General features: G+C 36.2%; 1 protein-coding gene and 1 long non-coding RNA gene across 4 annotated transcripts; one reads left to right on the top strand and one right to left on the bottom strand.

Moving 5' to 3' along the window:
• Positions 1-416: 416 nt before the first annotated feature.
• On the bottom strand, positions 417-17,541 carry LRIF1 (ligand dependent nuclear receptor interacting factor 1). 3 transcript variants are annotated; one of them, XM_029947981.1, is made up of 4 exons: positions 17,052-17,541; positions 4,152-5,661; positions 2,778-3,050; positions 417-1,912 (listed from the first exon to the last, which is right to left on the bottom strand). In XM_029947981.1, exons 1-4 carry the CDS (start codon positions 17,117-17,119, stop codon positions 1,475-1,477), a joined length of 2,289 nt encoding a protein of 762 aa, XP_029803841.1. In that variant the 5' UTR covers positions 17,120-17,541; the 3' UTR covers positions 417-1,474. The 3 variants fall into 3 exon arrangements, with proteins under 3 accessions (XP_029803841.1, XP_029803842.1, XP_029803843.1); XM_029947982.1 differs by having other exon boundaries at positions 4,152-5,653; positions 17,052-17,127; XM_029947983.1 differs by lacking the exon at positions 4,152-5,661 and having other exon boundaries at positions 17,052-17,522.
• On the top strand, positions 16,740-17,739 carry LOC115298838. The gene is made up of 2 exons (XR_003911864.1): positions 16,740-17,103; positions 17,222-17,739. It is a non-coding gene; the product is annotated as an uncharacterized LOC115298838 (long non-coding RNA).
• The last annotated feature ends 4,931 nt before the right edge of the window (positions 17,740-22,670 follow it).

Genomic DNA, 22,670 nt, shown 5'->3' with positions numbered 1-22,670 from the left:
AAAAAATTACACCCTAACATTCATAGCAACATAACACCCTAGTAACCAAAAGTGTAAACAACCCAATGTCCATAAACAGATGAATGAAAAACAAATTGTGGTATGTTTATACAATGAATTATTCAGCAAGTTAAATAACATTTAAATACTAACAGATGAACCTTGAAAACTTTAAGCTAAGTGAAAGAAACCAACACATAAGAAAACATTGAATGACTCATACCACACTTATGAATTTCCACAAAAGGCAAATCCATAAAGTATATTAGTGGTTGCCTAGGATTGGGAGTAGGAGGGTCTGGGGAGTGACTGCTATTAGGTATGAGGTTTTTTGAAAGGAGTGAAGAAAAGGTCCTAAAATTAGGTCATACTGATGGTTGTGCAATTCCATAAATACAATAAAAACCACCAAACTGTGCACTTTTAAAGAGTGAATTTATGGTAAGTAAATTATCTCAATAAAACTGTTACAAAAAATCTAAAAGGCAGAATTTAGTCAATCAGTTTGCATTTGTTCTACTCCCTTCTCAGGATGTACAGGTTGTCTGTGACCTTACTTCCAGAGATTTATTCATCTTTTTGGGGGGTATAACTTTTCCTCCTTCCCATTAATCACTATCCACACACAAATCCCAAACTCTCTGAATCAAAGAAAACCAGACAGAAAAATGTTTGCCTCCATTAAGAAAAACATTTTACAATTTTAAAAAGTATTAAATGTGCCCCTTGTTCAGATTTACTTTTCATACAGTCTGTTACACATATACATATTCAAAACAAAAAGAAAGAAAAAAAGAAGAAAAACCATTTGCCTAGGAATAACAATGTATCACTTAAAGCAAACATTGTATATAGCTTGAATTCCAAAACCCATTTTGGATTATACAAAACTACTTTGTAAAGGCCACAAAACAAGTATCCCTCAAGTCCTGAGAAATGTTTGGATATTTAAATAATACTGCTATTATACATTTTCTTCCATGAAATAAAAAAAATGACAATTGTATCATTTTATGGATAGAGACTAAGTGAGTACATACATAAGCCTATCAGCAAAGCTAAGTTTGGAGCTGATTTCCTCTCCTGGATTGTATAATTTCAATAGTATACAATAATTATCTATGGTTGGAATAACACCTAAGTGGTCCAACTAAAGATGCATATATACAATAACAAAAACTCCACACAAATATTCAAACTTGGGGATTTCTAATTAAAATAATAGAAAAATAGAAAATTTTTCCTTCCAAAAAAAGGTATCTAGACAAAGATTCAGACACCCCATGTAGATTATTCACAAGTCATGTGAATCGACCTTTTTTGTAGTCCTTAAATAAAACTTAATAATCAATTGATGAAAAAACAAGTTTCATATGCAAAGAACACCTTAATGCATCTATAATTAACTTAATGCAGAAGTATATGGAAAAAATGCAGCTAGTTCACTGCAGTCTTTAAGAATAGCAACACTTTATTATTTCTGGTGCATCTTCTTTCGTATTTCTTCAAGAGCTGCTTCTTTCTCTCTCAGCACTTGCTTAAGTCTTCTTATTTTTTCATCTCGAATGGTTTCCTCTAACTCTGGCGGTGCCATTAGGAAAATATCTTCAGTATAATTTTTATTAAAGGAATGACTTTGTTCAAAAGCTACATTTGAACTCAATGTGCCTTTTTCCTGGTTCTCAGGGGTACAGTGCTCAACCTCAGTTCTCTTTTCTTCTCTGGTTTTGTTGTGGTTTGTGAGAATGTTATGGTGTGATACATCTGAAGTTGGGGAAATACTGTTGACAAGTTGGGAATTGGTGACATTAGTTCCTCCATTTAGAGCTGTGTTATAAGCACTCTCGGTTTTTCTCTTCTTTGTGTGATCCATCTTTTTCACGGCTTTTGCTTTTCTTTTCTTATCAAAACCCTATTGTTATGTTGAGTAAGATTTCAAAAGAAAAACGAATTATTACCACATTGACAGTATGCTCTCAAATTTTTAACAAAGCCTGCAGGTGACAAATACTTATCAATTAAATTCAACTCAACCAAATATACTAAGCACTATAGCAAAAAATTGTTTACCACTGTATGTACGGTACCAAAATGAACAGCAATGTCCTAATGATATTCACTGAGAATAGATTGCTTAATTCACATTTTCCTGCTTAAGTATTACATGTATTGATCTATTGCCAAAATATAACAGCCATTTACAAAGAACGGACATATGAAACTGACTTAATTTTTTCTCTCCTTTTGCACAGTAGGCACATATATGGAAGATTTTCATTGGGAAAGATTGACCAGTCTCTGATCTAAAGCTCAGACACACAGTGTAATAATGATATATTTCTAAGTAAAAGAGGCAAAGTCATACGGATTTTTTTCAACATTACTGACCAAGTTGATTTCTTAATATGTCTGTATTTAAGGGTAACACTGCAATGAACATCTGCATGCTTGTATTTTCCCTACATCTGGATTATTTATTTTAAATAGGGCCTTCAAAGTAAGATAGCTATTTTTAAAAGTTATGGCCATTTTCTTACAATTTTTTATTGGAAAAAAATAAACAGGTGAATAAAAACACTTAAAACATTTTCTAAACTGGAGATACATGTTTACCTTTTTATATATGGTTCTCTTTAACACCAATTTGGTATAATATACACATACATGCAAATATGAAAACTACTCTTCATATTAATGCACAAGACTAAAGAAAGAAATCAAGAAAATACACTCATGAACATTTGTAGTAACTACAAAGGACACTAAAAATCTATTACCTGTTTTTTCTTTTCCTCCTTCTGTGTAAACTTTGTCTGTTTGTAAGTATTGCTCTTCACCAAACTGCTGAAGGAATCAAAACCTTCTCCAGAGCCCAAATGATCAGGAATCCGAGTAAGGCACACTCTCAAATCTTTAGTGATACCAAATATCTTTTTAAATTCAGCATCATTCTTCATATGTGATGCCTTATTGCTTCCTCTTTGGGAATGGTTCTTGTCATTTCTTTCTGGAGGAACTTTTTCTAATGTTGATGCCATCTCATTCTGGATCTGCAATTAAGAAAACAAAACACACAAACAATACTGCCAATTACTTAAGCTATTTCAGCAGACTGGCACCTAAGTGATCATCTCATCTTACTTTAAAAAAAAAAATCATGCTCTAAAGTCCTAAATGGTTTGTTTGCATTACCCGTCCCTTACCACCCACACTCAAAAAAATGAATTTAACTGATTACAAACTGTTCCTCCACAATTTCTCATTTATTTTGCTTTCTTGTACTAGAAAGGTTAACAAATGAAATAATACAGACTAATGACAAGTTAAAAAATAATATATATAACTTTAGTTGGAAGTTGTAGTCTTCTGGAAAAGTCTTATGCCTTTAATCTTAAACTTCTTCAGAATTTACCTCCTTATATCTCTGGAAGGGGAGAAACACTGATATTATTAAGACCCCTAAGTAAAGAAAGAGTGGGCATAAATACTTAGTGAGCACAGACACACATATCTTAAGTAGAACAGAAAGGTAACTATGTGGATATGTTGAATAATTAAAGATTCAGAAAGGACTTAAAAAAAAAGGAAACTTGTCTACTTAAAAAACAAAACTAAAGATGTTGATAATCCTATTTCCACAAAAGACTGAAAGGTACCAATTAGCACCATCCTACCCCTTCTACCATCGACCTAAAAAAAAAGGCCAGATATTTCCCTACCATCACAAAATAAACAAACAAAAAACTCAGCTCTCCTATATGCATAATGTTTATCTTTTCATATACTAACAGTAATCTAATAAATATATGTACGGACACAGAATTTACCAAGCTTTGAATTCACATTATGTTTTATCAATAAACCTTCTTACTCTGTGAGTTTTTTGTTTGTTTGATTTGTTTTAAAAATTTGGCACGCCAAATGAGTTGAGAGAGAGATACTGCTTGGACTCTCTCAATTATCCTCCTGAGACATTTCCTTCAGATGAAAGCTTTGACTTCATTAAACATACATGTGTGTACGGTATGTGTGTGATGGAGTGGAGGATGGGAGAAGGGGGAAGAGGTATCAGGGCAACTAACTTTGAGAATTAAGAAAGAGAATTTTTCTATATAGATAGAGAACAAAACACCCTGACATGGGAAAATTACCTTCGGTTCCTGGTCTCTGAAAACACACTGTTGTGAAGTAATAGTTGTTGCATCAACAGAGGAACTTATTTTCTCTATGCTCTGGATGGTATTTCCTTTTCTGGGGGCATTCTGTACTGTACTAAGTCCATCTGGAAAGTCTGGCTTTGTGAATAAAATCTTACTCTGTTTTAGGTAGTTAATGGGTTGATTCATATTATGTGGGTTTGGGGTAGAAAGAGATGGTTTCTCCACTTTTTTATTCTTCTCTGCCCTTAGATTGATCATGGAAGCAGGCTGAGTATTTGAAAGTGATTTTGTTTCCATCTGGTAAGATTTACTTTTAGCCAAAACAATATTTACAACCTCTCTGGATATTTCTGTGACTGGGCTTGAACTCACTATCTGTGATGTATCTTTTCTTGGTGGAATATCAGGAGAAACAGAATTCTGTTGGTCAATTTGTGATGGCAAAACATCTGTTCCCTTTTTAGCCAACAGGTAAACTTTCCCATTAAACATAACCAAAGCATTATCTTTAATAGGTATACTTTTGGACTGTGTCCCACTAGGGTTGACTGTGCTCAATGCTGGCATATTTATAGTATTATCTCCCAAACTTTTCCTATCTACAAAAGTTTTTAAAATCTTTGAAGCCACATTATTTGAAGACTTAACAGGAACAAGAGATGGACTGCAAGGCTGTAGATTTTCTTGAAAAATCCATTTCACAGGAGCAGCTTGAGAATGCTGACCACTTTTTATTTGTGCCTCTTTAGCAACATTCACTGGAATTTGTGTGGTATTTAGTATCACTGGCTTTGCTATTTCTGTAACAGGTTTTGGATAAATGTTTTGAAAGTTCTTGGTAACTACATTTTTCACTGTGTTTACAGGAGATACGTAAATAACGGTTGGCATTTGGGAGGCCTCAACTGTTCCTGAGGTACTTGTGGTTGCAGTTGCAAGTATCTTTTGCTGAACTGAAGGAGGCAATGAAGACGCTGGTACAGATTTCACTTCAGCATGGGCTGGAATCTGTAAATGATGCCCAGAAGGCAAAACTGGAGACTTCACAGTCATTGGAAGACTCTGAGTATTTACTAAAATATAAGGTGAATCATTTTGTGTTGAGGAGGGAGAAACAGCAAATGTTTGCATGGTGAGTCCATCAATTTTCACACCATGACTCTGAACTTTAGAAACTGATGAGGTAAAATTTTCAGTTCCCACAGAAGTAACTCTAACTTTTTCTGCTGAATCTACTGTTCTTGTAAGAAAATAGTTTGAAGAACTGGCTGGCTGAAAAATGGGCAATTGAACTGATGCACTTGTGGAAGAGCTGGAAATCTGAGTCTGAAAAGTAACTTGAACTGGGCTTCCTGTATTCCCTTTCAAAGCATCAGACATGACTGAAGATTGAACTAGTGGTATAAGATTTCCAGAAGAATTAGGAATTGGAAGTAATTGCAGAAGATTTTTTCCATCCGAGCCAACCGTCTGAACTACTTGGTACATGCAGCCTGAAACACTTAAAAGAACATTGAGTAAATAAATACAACATACTAGACGGTATATACATTTTATTTAAAAACAAATATTTGCAAATAGTATTTTAAAAAGAAAAATTTATAAAATATTATAAAAGTATATCATTTGTCACTTTGATTTTTCAAAGTGAACTAGTGCAAAACAAAGATTTGAAGTAGAAGTGACAATCAAAGATAATGATCAGCTTTGATTTAGAATTTCTCATATGATTAAACAATGGGTAAATTAAGCTCTTCTAAGGTTTTACCCCATATAAAATTATGCCTACTAGATTATGTTCCTCTTAAACTATGAGCATCCTCCCTTCTCCTTTTACTTGAATTCTTTCCTCTTGTCTTCCTCCTTTACTCTGATTGACCAGGATTCTCACTTCACTTCCATTTATGTTAATTCTATTTCACTCACTCTTTTCTACTCTCTATTCAACCTGTTCTGTGCTCTTTCTACTGACAATGACTCACAAGTCCTACTCTCAGCCATTCTTCTTTTGCCTAGTGTATTTCTTATGGTGATACCTTAGTATGTCACATTTTTGAAGGCTAAATGGAGTTATTCATGGAGGGACCATTTTCTTCTTTGACTTACTATTTCAGCACATTTTAAATTTGGTGCTAAACAGCCCTTTGTATGGGAATTACTTACATTAGTTCCAACTGTCTGTCAATCCATATACATAACAGCAACACCATTTCAGCTAAATAATTTTCAGTGAAGGTGGAACATACTGGGATTTTTTTTTTTTTACCTAGCCAATTTTGACTCTGATACTTATGAGCTATATCTTAGCACAGATTGTCTGATTTTTTAAAAATACAAAATATACCAATATCTGTCATATAATCAATTTATAGATTTCTTAAATGCAGAGATCTCAAGTTCTTTATGCCTAAAAGCACCTTTTGGTTCCTGGAAAATACTAAGCCCTCATTGGACTCAGAGTCCTCACATACACTATCTCTCTACCTAGGTACTCTTCTCCCACCCATATTAACTCAAATCTCAGCATAAACAGTACTTCTCAGGAGAGATATTTGCTGACTACTTTAACTATTTGTGCCTTTTCTTTCATAATTGGTTGATAATTAGTTAATTAGTTATAATTTCCTTCATGCTATATCACAATTTGTCAATATATATTAACCTATTTGTTCATTTGCCTATAGACTGTCACTCATGTCAAAGTCTAGCAATATAAATGCAAAGTTCAGGTCCTACTGACAGTGTGGCCTTATCTGACAGAGATTAAAAGAAAAAAATTTAAGACAAATAATAATCAGAACTCTCAATAATATAAAGGTGTGTTTTACTGCCTGTAGGCATTTTTTAAAACCTTAAGTATTAATACAAATCAAAACCAAAAATTCTATGTATTCTAGGAAGCCGTGGAACAACCATTTTACCTTTCTGGAACCCAAAATACTGTATCCTTTAAAATATTTAAAACTGTTTTCTGGCCTCTTGATGGTGCTTCAAAATGTTCAATTTACTTGTAGCAAATTATCTCTAAAGAGAAGCATGAACATAAAGTAGGAATTCTTGCTTTCAGGACTTAAAGAGGAAAGCCTACCTTCATCAACTCCCCAATCCCCAAAGAACATATAAACTAGACTAGAACTTATTCAACAAAAATTTACTTGAGTGTACGTTATGGTACAGGCCACAGGCTCACTTATGGGAAAAGGGTCAGTAAACTACAGCCCTGGGCCAAATCTGTCTCCTCCCTGTTGTGTAGCCTACAAGCTAAGAATATTTCTTCTATTTTAAATGATTTTTAAAACTCACAAGAATGGTTATTTTGTGGTATGTGGAAACTACGAGATTGAAATATCAGTATCCATAAATCATTTTATTAGTACACAGTCACACTCATCTTTAATGTACTGTAAATGGCACTCTCATATAATAGCAAAATTGAGTAGTTACACCAGAGATGATCACATGGCACACAAAATCCAAAATATTTACTATTTGGACCTTCACAGAAAATGTTTGCTTGCCTCCAGGCTAGTTCAACCCACAGTCCTGAAAAGAGCTTAAACTGTTGGTTGTATGGGCATGTAAATGGACAATTATCATTAAGTAAGTTAAGTATACACTACATTTGGATGAGAACAAAAATGCTTCCTCCTTTTCTTAAAACACTCTCTTCCCCAGGTTTCCTAGACATGAAATTCTCTTACTTCTGTAGTGATTCCTCAGTCTTCTTTGTCAACTCATACATACTACTTGAATCAACCTTCAAAAACTAGAATTCACCAAAGCTGAGACTGAATTCTCACCCTACTCTGTAGGCTTTTCCCAATTATTTTTTTTATGTGCATGACTTCTATTATATTATCACTTATACAGCAAAAATTAAAATATTTATCTTAGCTCTTTTGAGACTCAGGCTTATATATCCAACTTCCCTCAAGACATTTCCATTCAGAATCTCAAATGCATTTAAAGCTCAACATGGTTTTGTCAGTGTTTCTTTTTCTATAACAAACAGCATACCATCTATCTCAGATGCCTAAATCAGAAAAAGCAATTTCCTGTTTTCTGTCTATATTCAATCACAAAATCCTGTTATGATCTCCTAAATCTCCCTTTAAGTTTTCAATTCTTTCCAAATCATCTGTCTCCATTCTGATTCAAGCAAACATCATCTCTGGCTTGGATTATTATAGTAGCTTTATAACTGGTCTTGTTTGTTTGTTTGTTTAATATTTGGGGGTGGAGCACAAGCAGGGGAAGGGCAGAGGGAGGGGGTACAAAGGATCCAAAGCAGGCTCCGTGCTGACAGTAGAGACATGAACCTTGAGATCATGACCTGAGCTGAAGTCAAAAGCTTAACTGACTGAGCTACCCAGGTAGCCCATAACTGGTTATTTTATTTCAGCTACATCCTCTCCCTTTGAAAGCTTTCAGCACTCTAAAGCTGGTCCTTCCTTGTTTAAAATATTTCAGCAGTTTCCCATTTTCTTTGAGCAGTAGAAAGAAAACCAAGAGATTCTGATGCAATGGAAGCTAAAGAGTTTCAAAGACCTTGGGGAATTCTATTTATTAAAGAAAAAAATTTTTAACGTTTTATTTTTTGAGAAACAGAAACAAACAGAGCATGAGCAGGGCAGGGGAAGAGAGAGAGGAAGACACAGGACAGGTCTCAAACCTACAAATGTGAGATCATAACCTGACCTGAAGTCAGAGGCTCAACAGAAAAAATTTATTTTTTTTAATTTTTTAAAATTTTCAACATTTATTTATTGAGAGAGAGAGAGACAAAGCATGAACATGGGAGGGGCACAGAGAGAGGGAGACACAGAATCCGAGGCAGGCTCCAGGCACTGAGCTGTCAGCACAGAGCCCAATACAGGGCTCAAACTCCTAAACCATAAGATCATGACCTGAGCTGAAGTCGGATGCTTGACCAACTGAGCCACCCAGGCACCCCTATTTTTTTTAAGTTTATTTTTTTCAGAGAGAGAGAGAGAGAGAGCATGAGCAGCATAAGGGCGGAGATAGAGAATCCCAAGGAGGTTCTCTCTTCACTCAGCGTGAAGTCTAATGCCAGGCTCAACCTCAATACTGCAAGGCCATAATCTGAGCTAAAATCAAGAGTTGGATGCTTAACCAACAGCCACCTAGGCACCTCTGAGAAATCCTATTTTAAAACTTTCTGAAAGGTCAAATAGGATGTAAATTAAAAATGTACTTGCATGAGTGGTATGCGGGTCATGAGGGCTTTAAAAAAGTAGTTTGGTGGGGGAAAAGGTTCTAGAAAATATTAAGATAAAAAATACAGACAGCTCTTAATAACTTTGACTGCAAAAGGGAAGATAAAAATTGGCAAGTAGATGGAGGCTAAATGGAGTCAAAGAAGAGATCCTTTTTATTCTTTTTAAGGTTAGATGAGTTATTAAGAGGAAGAGGATAAATGGGCTAATTGAATGTAAGGTTTGATAAGGAGATAGGAAATGGGAACCAGCAGCCAAGTAGAGGAACTGAACTTTAAAGAGGGGTGAAGAAATATCTTCTTCCATTGGCACTGAAAGAGAGGTTAGGCACATTTGCAGTTAAGTTTATAACCTTGGTGTCAAGAGGCTGAGGTAATTCTAATATAATGGCTTTTTTCTGTGAAAAAGCATGACATCATATGTCGGGTATAAGAGCAAAAACAGAAATTTGAGGCAAATCAAAAAGATTTGGAACAGGCTTAAGAAAGAACAAGATGGCCTCAGACAGTATCAGTCATGAGGTAGTGCTGATGGCCCAAGGCTCTAAGTGGTGATTATGAACTTATAGTGAGACCAATCTGTGCTCTTGTGAGATTTTCTTGTTCTACTAGGTATAAACAAAAGATAAAGCAAACTCAGGGCCAGGGTGGCATTAGAAGAATGGTGAAGAAAAAAAAAAAACCGAGGAAGAAAAGACTGTAGGATATTGGTAAAAATTATTAAAATGATGAAATATAGAATCTAAACAAGATGAGAAAAAATAAGAACACAAAAGGTGAAAGTATAAGGAGAAAATAAAGGGATTATTGGACTGGAGGGCCAGATAAAGTTAAAAAACAATCAAAATGGGAGTATTTAAATAAGTAAACTAGAAATATAGCAACTGGTGTTTAAAAAAGAGGATGCCTGAATCAAGAATTGCACAGATGCAGCAATTTCATCTGACAACAAGAACTTCAGAAGTGGATGGATGGTGATAAGATGCAGAATAAGATGGGGGGGCTGAAGGGGTAAGAACTTTGTACTGAAAGACCAGATGACAAAGTCATGTAAGATTAGAAAGATGATTGTGATCTATGTGCCAAATTTGATGACAGGAAGTTGGTAGATGATGTTAATGAACTACAATTAAGGCCATCTACCAACTTCCTATCACTGATATGCCAAAGAGTTGTCTCAAAATTCACGCTCTTCTGCAGTCGATTTGCCTTCCCATTATTCTACTAAACTTCATTCTCAAAGATTAACAAATATGTTCTCACAATTAAATGTCTTTATTCTATGCTCATTCTCTAAGTGCTCCCTGCTGAAATTGACACTGCTAGCTAATTATCCTTTATGAACAGCTACCTAACATGATTTCCATTATGCATAATGTTTTTCTTAATGTTTCCTTTCTTATTCTACATTTTAAGCATCCAACTATGACTATTCTCCAAAGCACATTTTTTCACCGTTTCTCCTTCAAGACATTCTTCCTTAAAGATTGTACCAATTGTTTCAAATACTGAGTCAATTGCTTGAACTACTTCCTTCAACTATCTCCTTTGCAATAATAAATGTTACAGTTATATCCATTATTCCTATCACCTAATATTGACCTCGGTTCCATATTTGTGATGTCGTACCAAAATCTTTCACTTTTAGTGCCATGACTGTTTTTAAAAACCATGACTTTAAAGTTAAAATTACTCTCTACTGAAAACTAGTACTCTATCCTACCATCTAGTCATATGTCAGCACTATTATCTCCCAAGTCACTTTGGTTTTAAATCACGTACTCATCTCTGATACCTTTATCACCCTTATTTACCTTTGATTCACCCAGAGCACCTAGTAGAGATGTTTACAAAGTGCAAACATTCAATAAATATATAGTGAATGAATCACTGCATCTGTTAAGTTTTTTTTCTTTTTACAGCTCTTACTCATTCTTCTTTCTTCACCACTGCCACCACTATCTAGATCAGACGTGCATCACCTAAGACCTGTCTTGTCCTCATTATCTCATTCCTGTATTTTGCCGTGACTTTTAAACTAGTTTTTCTGACTGCAGCCACTACTATTATGTATCTCTGGCAGATTAAATCATTGTTTTCATCTTGTTACCTCCTTTCTCAAAGTTCCAATAATATATCATTGCCAATTCAGCTTGACTTGAAAATTATCTAAAATCTAGACCCAACCAATGTCTACACCAGTACCATCTCTAATTTTTAAACATAAAATCTCTAATCTTTCCAGAGAAGTCTCTTTGCTATTCTGGATTATCCCATGTACATCATTTACTCCAAGTATCCTTCAGGTTATTTTTTTCTTCTTCTTCTCCAGCAATTTAAAACATAGCTATATATTGAGGCTCAGTTCCATCTTCTCCATGAAATATTTGCAAGTCACTCAAACTCACATTAGTTTCTTCCAACTTGAAATCCATAAGCCATTCCCACTTGTGCCACTAATGCTAGTTATACAATGCTTTCTAAAAAATGAGTAAAATATTGTTTTTCTTACAGAGGTTATATTGTTTGCTTTGTAATTGTTTTCCCAGTACCAAGTAGAGTAGGGCCTCAAAAAATTATATAAAAAACAATGTAGCTCTTTCAAATCTCCATTTTAAGTGAATTGTCTCAATATCTTTCCTTTACTCTTGTTTGGCTTATTTATGCACTTCGTTTGTCAATAATATCTAGCTCTCAGATTAAAAGCTTCAAAGAGCCGAACCTAAGCTTTTATAATCATTTGCATATGGGCATGCACATTTTTAATGGGTATCGTTTTTAAACAAATGACACAGGCTTCTGATATTTCATTCACATACTTCATTAAATGGTCCCTATGTTTCTGCTTTACAGAAAACATTTAGGCTGCACCAACTATTTTCAAGTCTAATCACTTATTAGACTCTTCTCTTCCATTTACCCTTCAAAAAGGGAAGGAAAATACAGTTTCTTCTATGTCATTACATCAACAGAGATTCATATAATCCACCAGAGACATAAATTCCTTAAGGGTAAGTTACCCAAGTCACACATATGTCCTTTACACCTAAGAGAGTAACTGGCACATTGTGAACAATAATGAATTAACGCCTGCAAGTCATCATTAAAAACAAACACACATGATTTCCTAGTAACAAATGAGATAAGTTCTAAATATTAAACTGAAACACAAAATGCTAAGGAAAGAAATAATAAATCAGGGTGAAATTCACCCATCTCCAATATACATTTTTTTCCAGATCTATAAGAGACTTTCCATGAGAGTAACTATAACAAAAACCTTATAAAGATTCAGTTTTCTTAAAAATCATATTCTGCAAGCTAATGTTAGAACTAAAATTAGAATCAGATTCTGAATCCCATGCTCTAGTTTTTCACTTAAAGATTTCAAAAAATCATCAATGTGTTAATTCCTTTAAACCAGTTGGTATTTGAGCTGAGAAACTACACTGGAAAAGCAGTAACAGTTTAAGACTTTGAAAGGAATACACTAGAAAAATCACAGGTTTCTAATCTTGGCTCTTTGAATTATTAGTTAATAAATCTGAATAAATTTACTTAAGCTCTTTGAATATGTTTCTTCATTAGGAAAATGGGGATGCTAAAGCTTACTATAAGAAGCAAATGAAATGACTGGCTGAAATTATGATAAACTCCCAATAAATGCAAGTTATCATATTCCACTAAAATATACAATTGGTGTCCAAGAATAAGTAAATGAATCAGGTTATTTTTGACAATGTAAGAACTTTAATAAAAAGGTATGAGAACTTTAATTAAAAAGTATATTAAACATACTTCTATGACTTCTGACATTCTTTATTATTCTAATATCGACATAAAACATTCACAAGAAATGGAATGATTAAAATTTCACAGGCTATTGAACATTTTGTAGATATGTTTGCAAAATGTATTTTTTCAACAGCTAAAAGACCTTTTCTTCCATCTTACTATGATTTAACATTATGTACATACACAATATACATAATGTGATAATATATACAATACTATATAACACATATTATATACATAAGAGATACATTATTACATATAAATAGTTGTCATGAACTCTAATCCTAACAAACAGCCCAGTAATGTGAGTATTGCCATTATCATTTTGTAGTTTGAGGTTTGGCAATATTAAATAACTTATTCAGAATTACATGCTCCCATTGGCAATCCCATCTATGTACTTTCTCATATTTACTTTAACATAAAGCAAATGTAACAGGATCCAAAAAATTCAACTGCATGAAGTGAAAGATTACTGAGAAACAGATTTTAGTGAGCCTCTACGGTATACATGTCGTTGATGTCTTTTTCTTACACACCCAAATAGTAAAGATCACCCAAATAGTAAAGATAAGAACACTTACAAAGTACAAAACTAAACGCAAAATAAACTGACAATGAAACATTACGTTCTAACTAAATCAAGCCCACTGCTGAGGACACTCATTGGAGCTCCCCACTTAAGAACAAAGGATTAAGAGCAGACAGAAACCAATTGCCAATCACTTCCTAACTCTTATTATTGTGAGGTGTATCATCACAGGCTTTTATTATCTAAGCAGATGACTCAAGTCTATTTTCAGCTCTGACTCTGCCTGAGTTTCAAATTCAAATACCTCTGAGATCGTTTTTTGGTGTGTTCTTCATCTCAGTTAATTTACCAATATCTATCGAGAGAACTGACATTATAATTGATCTCCCTTTCTTTGTGCCGATTCGCCAACAAAACTGTGACTGTTTTCCCTTTCCTGTTTCTCTGAATCCAACCCTTATTCTACATCAGCTAGTCCAGGCCTTCAGAATCTCTGAAAGGACAACTTAAGTAGAATCATTATATGCCTGATCCCTCATTCACAAATCCACACTGCCATCAGTTATCTAAAATGCACATGGGAAGTGGCAATCCTTTCCTTAAAATCCTCAGAATGATCTCCAGCAGATGAAGTCTAATCCCTCTAGCAGAGCAAACCATGAACTTAAGAGCTACCTGTTTATCCTGCTTGTAGTAGAGAATAAAAAAAAAAAGCTAATAATAAAATATACTGGTGCTTCATTTACCAATTCCCTCTGTTTGGGCACACCCTGCATTCATCTTTAATTGGAAAACTGATATTTATATTTCCCAGCTCAAGTGCTCTCAAAAGCTTTTCTACAATTTCCTTTCTCTATGCCCTGACAGCATCCTGTGCAGAATGCTATTTAAAAGTGTATTACATCATCTTCCCCCCTAAACTATGACGATTTTCATGGCCATGGTTTATATTCTCTTCTTTAGTCAGTCCCTCCATTTAGCACAGTCTATCACATAGCAGGCACTCAGTGAGTATTTTTCAACAAAATGTTTGAACTATATGGATAAAAATGGTAAACTAGGACATAAACCTAGGTCGCTCTAACTCCAGTTTACCTTCTTTATACTTATAGCATTCTAATTCCTGCTTTGCTCTTTGTAAATAAAGCCCCAATCTAAATAAATTTAATGCCTACTATCACAAATATCTTCCAGATTTTTCCTTTGTACTCTAAGAGTAAATTTAGAAAATGTTAAGCAATAAACATACTGTAAGGCAATGTTGAAAAACTACAAAAGCAGTAGTAACTCCAGAAAAATCTAAGTATCAATAGAAAATAAGAAAATCATATACTCATTTTAAGTTTATGAAGATAATGATTCAGTACCATCAAAATTATTACCAGAGAAGTATGAAAACTAAGCTTCCAATAAATCCAAGAGCTAACAGTAATCAAGTGATTTATAAAATTATACTTGTACGCATGCAGATTGTTACTTACAAAACAGAACAGAATGCAAAGCAATAACCAAAATAAAAGTCAAATAGCTTCAGAAAGGCATCTGCTAAATATCCCAAATATGTGATGTCAAACCCCAGCGACTGAAGAAATGCATATACAGATGATGAAAAGAATGCATAAATCAATGAGTTAATGAACTCCCAATGAATGACTTATGAATATAACCAAAACATAATTCAACTTGTAATGTTTTTAAAAATGCCAAATATAGATAGCCAAAGATTGAGAAGCTGGATAAAAGAGTTAAAATACACAAGTAATAAAAAGTTAAGTTCTTAGTCTTATTTCTAACATTGAAAAACAATGCATTAAGTTAGGGCAAGTCAGATGTAATCAAATATCCAGGTACCAAAACAAGAGAGAAGAAATGAACCATCATTAGAAAGTAATTCTACTTCTGAATTATCAATACAGAGCTCAACCTCTGCTCTCCCCCCAGCTTCCACCAAAAGTAAACCAACAAACAATATACGTACACATAAGCTGGCTCTTTTTATGGTTTGAAACGCAGTGGTTCTTTCTTGGCAGTTCTTCAATACTGTTTTAGCTCAAGGTGCTTAGTTATTTCTTCTTAGAATATTGTGCATGCTTTTCAGTCGTCATTATAATTGTTTTGTATCTCTTGTGATTAAAAGAAACTGACTTCCTGGGTTAAAATTTGTACAGAAACAACCTTGTATTCTTATAATAATAATAGTTAACACATAAATAGTGCTTTCCTGTTTTCCTATACCAAGTATTTTACATACATTTATTCTTTTAATTCTTAAAATATTTCTAAGTGCTCTTACTGGAAAGGAGACTGGAAAGAAGGTACTTAGTCTTACAACTGTCAAAGTATGATTAAATTTAGGCAGCCGGTTGCTCTTCAAACACATAGCGTCTTCCGTGAATTTTACACCTCAATTTCCATGCTTTCTTTACATTTTTCTTCTGCAGAGACTCGTAAGTTTTTTCTCACTACTTATTATACATCTACTATGGAGTCTAAAACTTAAAATATTCGATCTTCGCTAACTGTTCGCATTTTACTTCCTCTTGACCAACATAACCTTTTCTTTAAAAAACTGAGTCCGTAAAAAACTATTTTGTAACCGTGCAACTACATACGTCTTGAGAAATACTAGAATCTCCCTACGTCAAACATAGTTCCTCTACAGAGACATCCAATTAGAGATGGCATTCTCATTACACCTGCTTCAACCACTGTACCAAAGGACCGATTTTACACGAGAATTACTCTTTCCTTTCTCTCCATACAAAACTATTATCTGAATTGTGAAAAATCCATTCCTTCATTCCAGATCTACTTTTCAGTTTCTAAACTCGTATATATATACTCATCAACTACACAAATTTTTTTCCTTTCCTTCTCGCTCTCTTAAATACTAGCTATTTTCACGGATGGTCCTGCGCCACCTGGGTTGCAACTGCTAATCCGTGCTGGGCACTGCGTGGTTTTCTGCGAGTGCGCGAGAATCTTCCAGAAGGTTTTGGCCACATAGGCGCGTCGGCCATGTTGAATTTCCTCTCCCGTGGAGATCTACTATGTTGCCTACGTAACTTGAGACGATGGAGTCCTGAGGAGCCATGGCCGAGGTTTGCCTGCGTCAGGCTCTGAAGAAGAGGCTTTATGTTTCCAAAGGGGGGCGCGTTCTGAGGGTTCTGAGTGCCCCGGTGACAAGCATTTGCCCCGCAGTCGCTCCCACTGCGGAGTCAAGCTCGTTTGACTTGCACTGACTCCGAGAACGACGGCCTATTCGACACCCTGCGAAGAGACAGGCGAGGGGCGGGTCTGTCGAGCGAGGTTCGAAACCGGTACTTACCACTTCGAGGCGTTGCCTGACTTTTCCTCTGCGGGTTTCAGGAAGACCCTCCGTAGGTTATTGGACATTTTAGGGGGGTGGGAAGGGCCAGCACATCCAGGAAAGTGGGCAATGGGGGGCCGAGGTCCTCCAAGAGGAGAGAACCAGAGCGAGAGAATGTTGGGCTGCAGGTGTCCCGGAGCAACTCGGACGGATTCGATGTCGAAAGGAGGATGAGGGCAGGCTACAGAGAGGGCGTATCCCCAGCCTTCGGAGGGAAGCGACGCAGCTACCAGAAACCGGAAGAATCAAAGCGGCTGACGACGCCGCTCGGGCCCTAGGCTTTGAGCGGCCGAGTCTCCGCCCCCGCGAGGCTACGACACCGCTCCGAGCCACCCGAGTCGGCGTAGGAGGCGTGGCCTTAATGGCGCCGCCCTCAGCTCTGTCGGGTCTGTGGAGAAACCCGCGCCGGACGCGCTCGGCCGACCCCGCCCACCGAAGCTGCCAGCCCGGCAAAGCTCAGTCAGCCGCTTCCGCGATCGTCACATCCGGTTGCCAAAGTGACTGGCTCGCTAAAGCGCCGCCTTTATGAGACAATCCAATCGCAAGTGACGTTTGCTAGCTCTTCTTCCGGATGAAGTAACGAATCACAGAAGAATATTCTCAAGATACCTACGCAAAATAAAATGTTTCCGGGGTCAGTCGTAAATTTTCTGCCTTTCTGTTGGTCGCTAGCGTTTTTCTTTCCCGCTGGAGCTGGGAAAGTTGTTGGAGGGCTGTTTTGGAGTAGCTATGCACTCGCGCTGTGCGAACCTTTTAGACGCCTGCCTGTGGCCAGCAGCGTATTTATTGCTCCTTCCTGGAGTTTCTCGTTTTTTCCTTCTTTCTTGAAGCTTTGCCTCTAGTCTTAACCTAAACTTTTCCTCCACCACACGCTCATGACTCGGTCAAAACTGTTATTTATGGGCATACAGTTAATTAGTTAATTGTTTAGAAGTTTCATTCCTCGTATAGATTTTTTCTTTTGCTTTTCTGCACCTTCATTTGGATCTCCAGAGAAGATTTTTCAGCAGTCTCTTTATTCCTGTTATTCAATAACTTACCGAGAAACAGGTTAAGTCTCTGGCTTAAAGAGTAGAGATGTTCTAGTTAAGCTGGAACTAGAAAGAAGTTATCGGTGGAGTGGTTTAGAGGATCGTCTTACAAGGATAGGAAATGAAAATGTAAATTGATTCATAGTGACTGTTCATATATAGAAAACAGGCATAAAGTGGCCAATTCAAAGATTTATGTTCGTCTTTTTAAAATGCAGGTGAGGGGCCCCTGGGTGGCTCAGATGGTTAAGCAGCCGACTCCAGCTCAGGTCATGATCTCAGTTTGTGGGTTTGAGCCCGGTGTCAGGCCCTGTGCTGACAGCTCAGAGCCTGGAGCCTGCTTCGATTCTGTGTCTCCCTCTCTCTCTGACCGTCCCCTGCTCACGCTCTGTGTCTCTCTGTCTCTCTCTCAAAAATAAAGAAACTTAAAAAATAAAATACAATAAAATGCAGGTTAGTCCTTCCCCTAACTTCTTAATGAGCTAATACTGTTTAAAGAACTTAATGTCCTGATTCATTAACAGAGAGCAATATTGTCTAGCTGCTGTTATTTTTTGTTAAAGGTTAGTTTCAGTGATACAGAATCCATTATGTCTAACAGGCTTTTATCTTTCAGTCAAATGTCTCCCATACTGAAGAGGTGGCAGCGTGATGAACCGTTTAAACTGCCTTGATTTCAGTCATCCTCATATCTATGAAGCAAACTATTTGAATAGGTTGCTTATTCTTGGCTTCTTCCATGATTTTATCATTTACTTCTTACTTTTTACATTTTCAGTTCTCCCCCTCATACATCATTACTTAAAATAAATCAAATTCATTGTCACCAATTAGGTTCCCTGGGAATCAAAGTACTTTGGCGTGCAGGAAGTTAATTAGGGATCAGTAAATAGGGAAAGGAGGGAAAGGAAGTAAAATTGGGAGGAGGGAGGGGAGTCAGGGTGGCTCAATCCATTAAGCATCTGAGACTTGGTTTTAGTCAAATCATGATCTCAGGGTTTCATGAGTTTGAACCCCACATCAGGCTCTGTTCTGACCATGAGGAGCCTGCTTGGGATTCTCTGTCTCTCTATCGCTGCTCCGTGTGTGTGTGTGTGTGTGTGTGTGTGTCAAAATAAATAAACTTTAAAAAATGGGAAGAGGGAGAAGTTAGGTTGTGATGCCCCGTGTCAACAAAGGCCTTAGCCCATCTCACATAGAGCTCTAAAATGCAGTGCACTTTCACAGATCTCCCAGTAGGAATGCAAGCTTTGCCAAGGAAAAGTGTATGACCTTAGGCAAGGAGGATCTCTTTAGCCAAGGCAATTATTCAGGGAGGTTGATAGCTGAGACATGTCTGCTGGCAACACTCCCAGCAACTGTTGGAATAAGACCTTTATTCCTCAAGGGAGTTCCCAGAGATACATTACAGCATACACTGTACTCATTAAACCCCTTGGTTAACTGTTGAAATTAACGCTGGTTTTTTCCCCATCGTTCAGATCTGTACTCAGCAGCACCTTTTTTCTTTTTATCTTAAGCTTCTTCCATCGATGTTTTTATTCAAGTATGTTAGCAAAAAATGTTACATTAGTTTCAGGTGTACAGTATAGTGGTTTGAAAACTATACATTATCAGCAGTATTATTAATTATTCCTTCACTTCTGGTGCCACTGGGAAGATACATTCTTGGTTTTCCTCCTACTTTTTTGTATACTCCTCAGTCTTTTTTGGAGGTTCATGCCTTCCTTCTGAGCCATTACATTAAAACGTTTCTTAACTCTTGATCATTGATCCTCTTATTTTCCCAAACTGTCATTCTTTCGCAAATGATTTAAGCCATGCCCATGGCTTTAATCACCACTTCCACTCATTATTATACTAACTACTTATATAATACTGTAAGCAAACACTATTCAAGTGTTTTACAAATATTAACTAGTTTACTGTTAACAACTAGTAAAAATTACTACAGATAAGGAAACTGATGCACAGAGAATAACAACAGCATAGAGAAAGGGATGAAAGTGAGACCAAAAAGACATTAGAGCATATTAAAATATATATCTCTTTTTAAGAGACAGAATGTGAGCATGAGCGGAAGAGAGGGGCAGAGGGAGAGAATTTCAAGCAGGTTCCACACTCAGAATGGAGCCCAATGCTCGATCTCACAACTCTGATCGTGACCTGAACTGAAATCCAGAGTTGGATGCTCAGTTGACTGAGCCACCACCCAGGCACCCCTGAAATATATATCTTGATAGAAAAGATATTGACAAACTTAAGCAACAACGGAGAGAAATGAGTAGACTCATAAGTCAATAAACGAAGAGGATGATTTTACAACACAAATCTCTGAGAAAGTAATAGTTGAACCAGACAAAAAATAAGATATAAAATTTGTAAACAATACAATAAACCAGATCAGACCTGTAGATATGTAAATAGCTTCACTTGTTGAATATTTCACCATTATATATATATGTATATATATATATATACATATATATATTTTATTAATTTACTTAAGTAATCTCTACATCTAATGTGGGGAGTCACATGCTCTTCTGATCGAGCCAGTCAGGCATCCCAGTTCACCATTCTTTATAAGCATATGTAGAATATGTATAAAAATAAGCCATGTATTAGGTAACAAAGGGAGCCCTAACAGTTTCAAGGGATCAGAACTCTACAGACTATGCTTTTCAACCACAAGTTGACTAAATCAAGATTAGAAAATACAGAATAGCTTTAAGACATTTACTAAATTACCCTTCAATTAATGATAAAATAATGGAAATTAAATGACTTAAGTACATTTGTCATAAAATAAGAATACTAAAAACAAATGAGTTAAATATTCAATTGAAGAAGTATTGAAAATCACAGAAGGCAAGAGAAACAAGAATAAGTGAAGTATATAAAAATTAAAAATTCATTACATTCACAAGACTGGAGACTGTTCTTAATAAGATCAATGATAGAGATCAACTGTTAGCAAGATTGATCAAGAAAAAAGAAAAGACACAAGCAAATTACAGAATAAAAGAGAAAATAACTATAAACACAACAGATTTTTCTTTGCAAGTATTATGAATGGAAATTCTAATACAACACTTACCGAATAATTTTAAAAATTTTTTAAATGTTTTAATTATTTTTGAGAGAGAGAGACAGAGAGCGTGAGCAGGAGAGGGTCAGAGAGAGAGGAAGACACAGATTCCAAAGACAGGCTCCAGGCTCTGAGAGCTATCTGTCAGGACATAGCCCGATGCGGGGCTTGAACCCATGAACTCTGAGATCATGACCTCAGCCAAAGTCGGACGCTCAACAGACTCAGCCACCTAGGCACCCCATACTGAATCCTTTTACGATGATGAACTACCATTAGCTGCTAGCTCCTTTACCTAAATTATAAAAAGGAAACATATTTTAAGAACTAAGACAAATTTTGAAAACCGAGGGAGCTGAAAGTTGTCTTTTTTTTAATGTGTATTTATTTTTGAGAGAAAATGAGACAGAATGAGTAGGGTAGGTGTAAAGGGAGAAGGAGACAGAATCTGAAGCAGGCTCCAGGCTCTGAGCTAGCCGTCAGCAGAGCCTGATACAGGGCTGAAACTCACGAACCATGAAATCATGACCTGGGCTAAAATTGGACATTTAACCAACTGAGCCACCCAGGCACCCCTGAAAGCTGTCTTAAAACAATGATTTTGTAGGGCAAGGAAAGAAGGTAGCTGCAGTCTGAGGTGTAGCACAGTGAAATAAGAGGTTGGAGAAAGGAAGTTTTAAATTATTTCTATTGTCTCTCTACCACATTGCCTGGGACAATGTATGGCTACTCAGAAGAAATTTAGGGAAGTAACCCAGATCTCTGGGTAAGATAGCAAAAGAACCCTGCTGAGGCAAGGCATTGAATAAAACTAACTTTATTCAGAGGTGCAGGTGTTCATTTCACTATATCTTTCTTCCCCCAAATCCTAAGACAGATCACAGTCTAGGGACACAGGCTTCTCCAAAATTACAGCTTCTTTAAGTCCAGTAAGACCTTGACTGGAGGAGTTGATTTGTGGGGAGGCAGCAAGTAGGAATAATTAACTGCTCTGAGGATCCCTAGAGTTCTCTGACCTAGAGCTCAACCCACCTACCCCCTCCTTAATTCTACCAAAAAATGATATAGGGTCAGGTCTTTGGCCCTTGCCCAAAACACAACACCAGGTAAAGCAACCAAAACCAACAGAAGTATATGACATCACAAACCAAAGTAACTAAAAACTGAAGGAGTACAACTCTCAGAAAAAAGAGGTGGAATTATTGAAACACAATACACTCTGAATAAGAGTTACTAAAACAAGCTAAAATTTTATTTTATAAAGTTTTTTTTAAGCTTACTTATTATTTGTTCCATGTTTTGGCTATTGTTGACATTCCTGCTATGAACATTGGGGTACATGTGCTCCGATGTATCAGCATTTCTCTATCTCTTGGGTAAATCCCTAGCAGGGCTATTGCTGGGTCATAAGGGAGTTCTATGGATAGTTTTTTGAGGAACCTCCACACTGTTTTC

The sequence above is a fragment of the Suricata suricatta genome, chromosome 8 (genome assembly GCF_006229205.1).
Source record: "Suricata suricatta isolate VVHF042 chromosome 8, meerkat_22Aug2017_6uvM2_HiC, whole genome shotgun sequence".
NCBI lineage: Eukaryota > Metazoa > Chordata > Mammalia > Carnivora > Herpestidae > Suricata > Suricata suricatta.
The sequence above is the reverse complement of the archived record's forward strand: the minus strand, read 5'-3'. Positions and strand labels throughout refer to the sequence as shown.

Bases quoted from the DNA above. Each gene is read 5' to 3' on its own strand.
- LRIF1 (XM_029947981.1), bottom strand. From the start codon at position 17,119: ATGTCCAATAACCTACGGAGGGTCTTCCTGAAACCCGCAGAGGAAAAG. The intron at 5,662-17,051 runs GTAAGTACCGGT...TGTTCTTTTAAG, and splicing joins TCAGGCAACGCCTCGAAGTG to TGTTTCAGGCTGCATGTACC. The intron at 3,051-4,151 runs GTAATTTTCCCA...TCTTAATTGCAG, and splicing joins TCAGAGACCAGGAACCGAAG to ATCCAGAATGAGATGGCATC.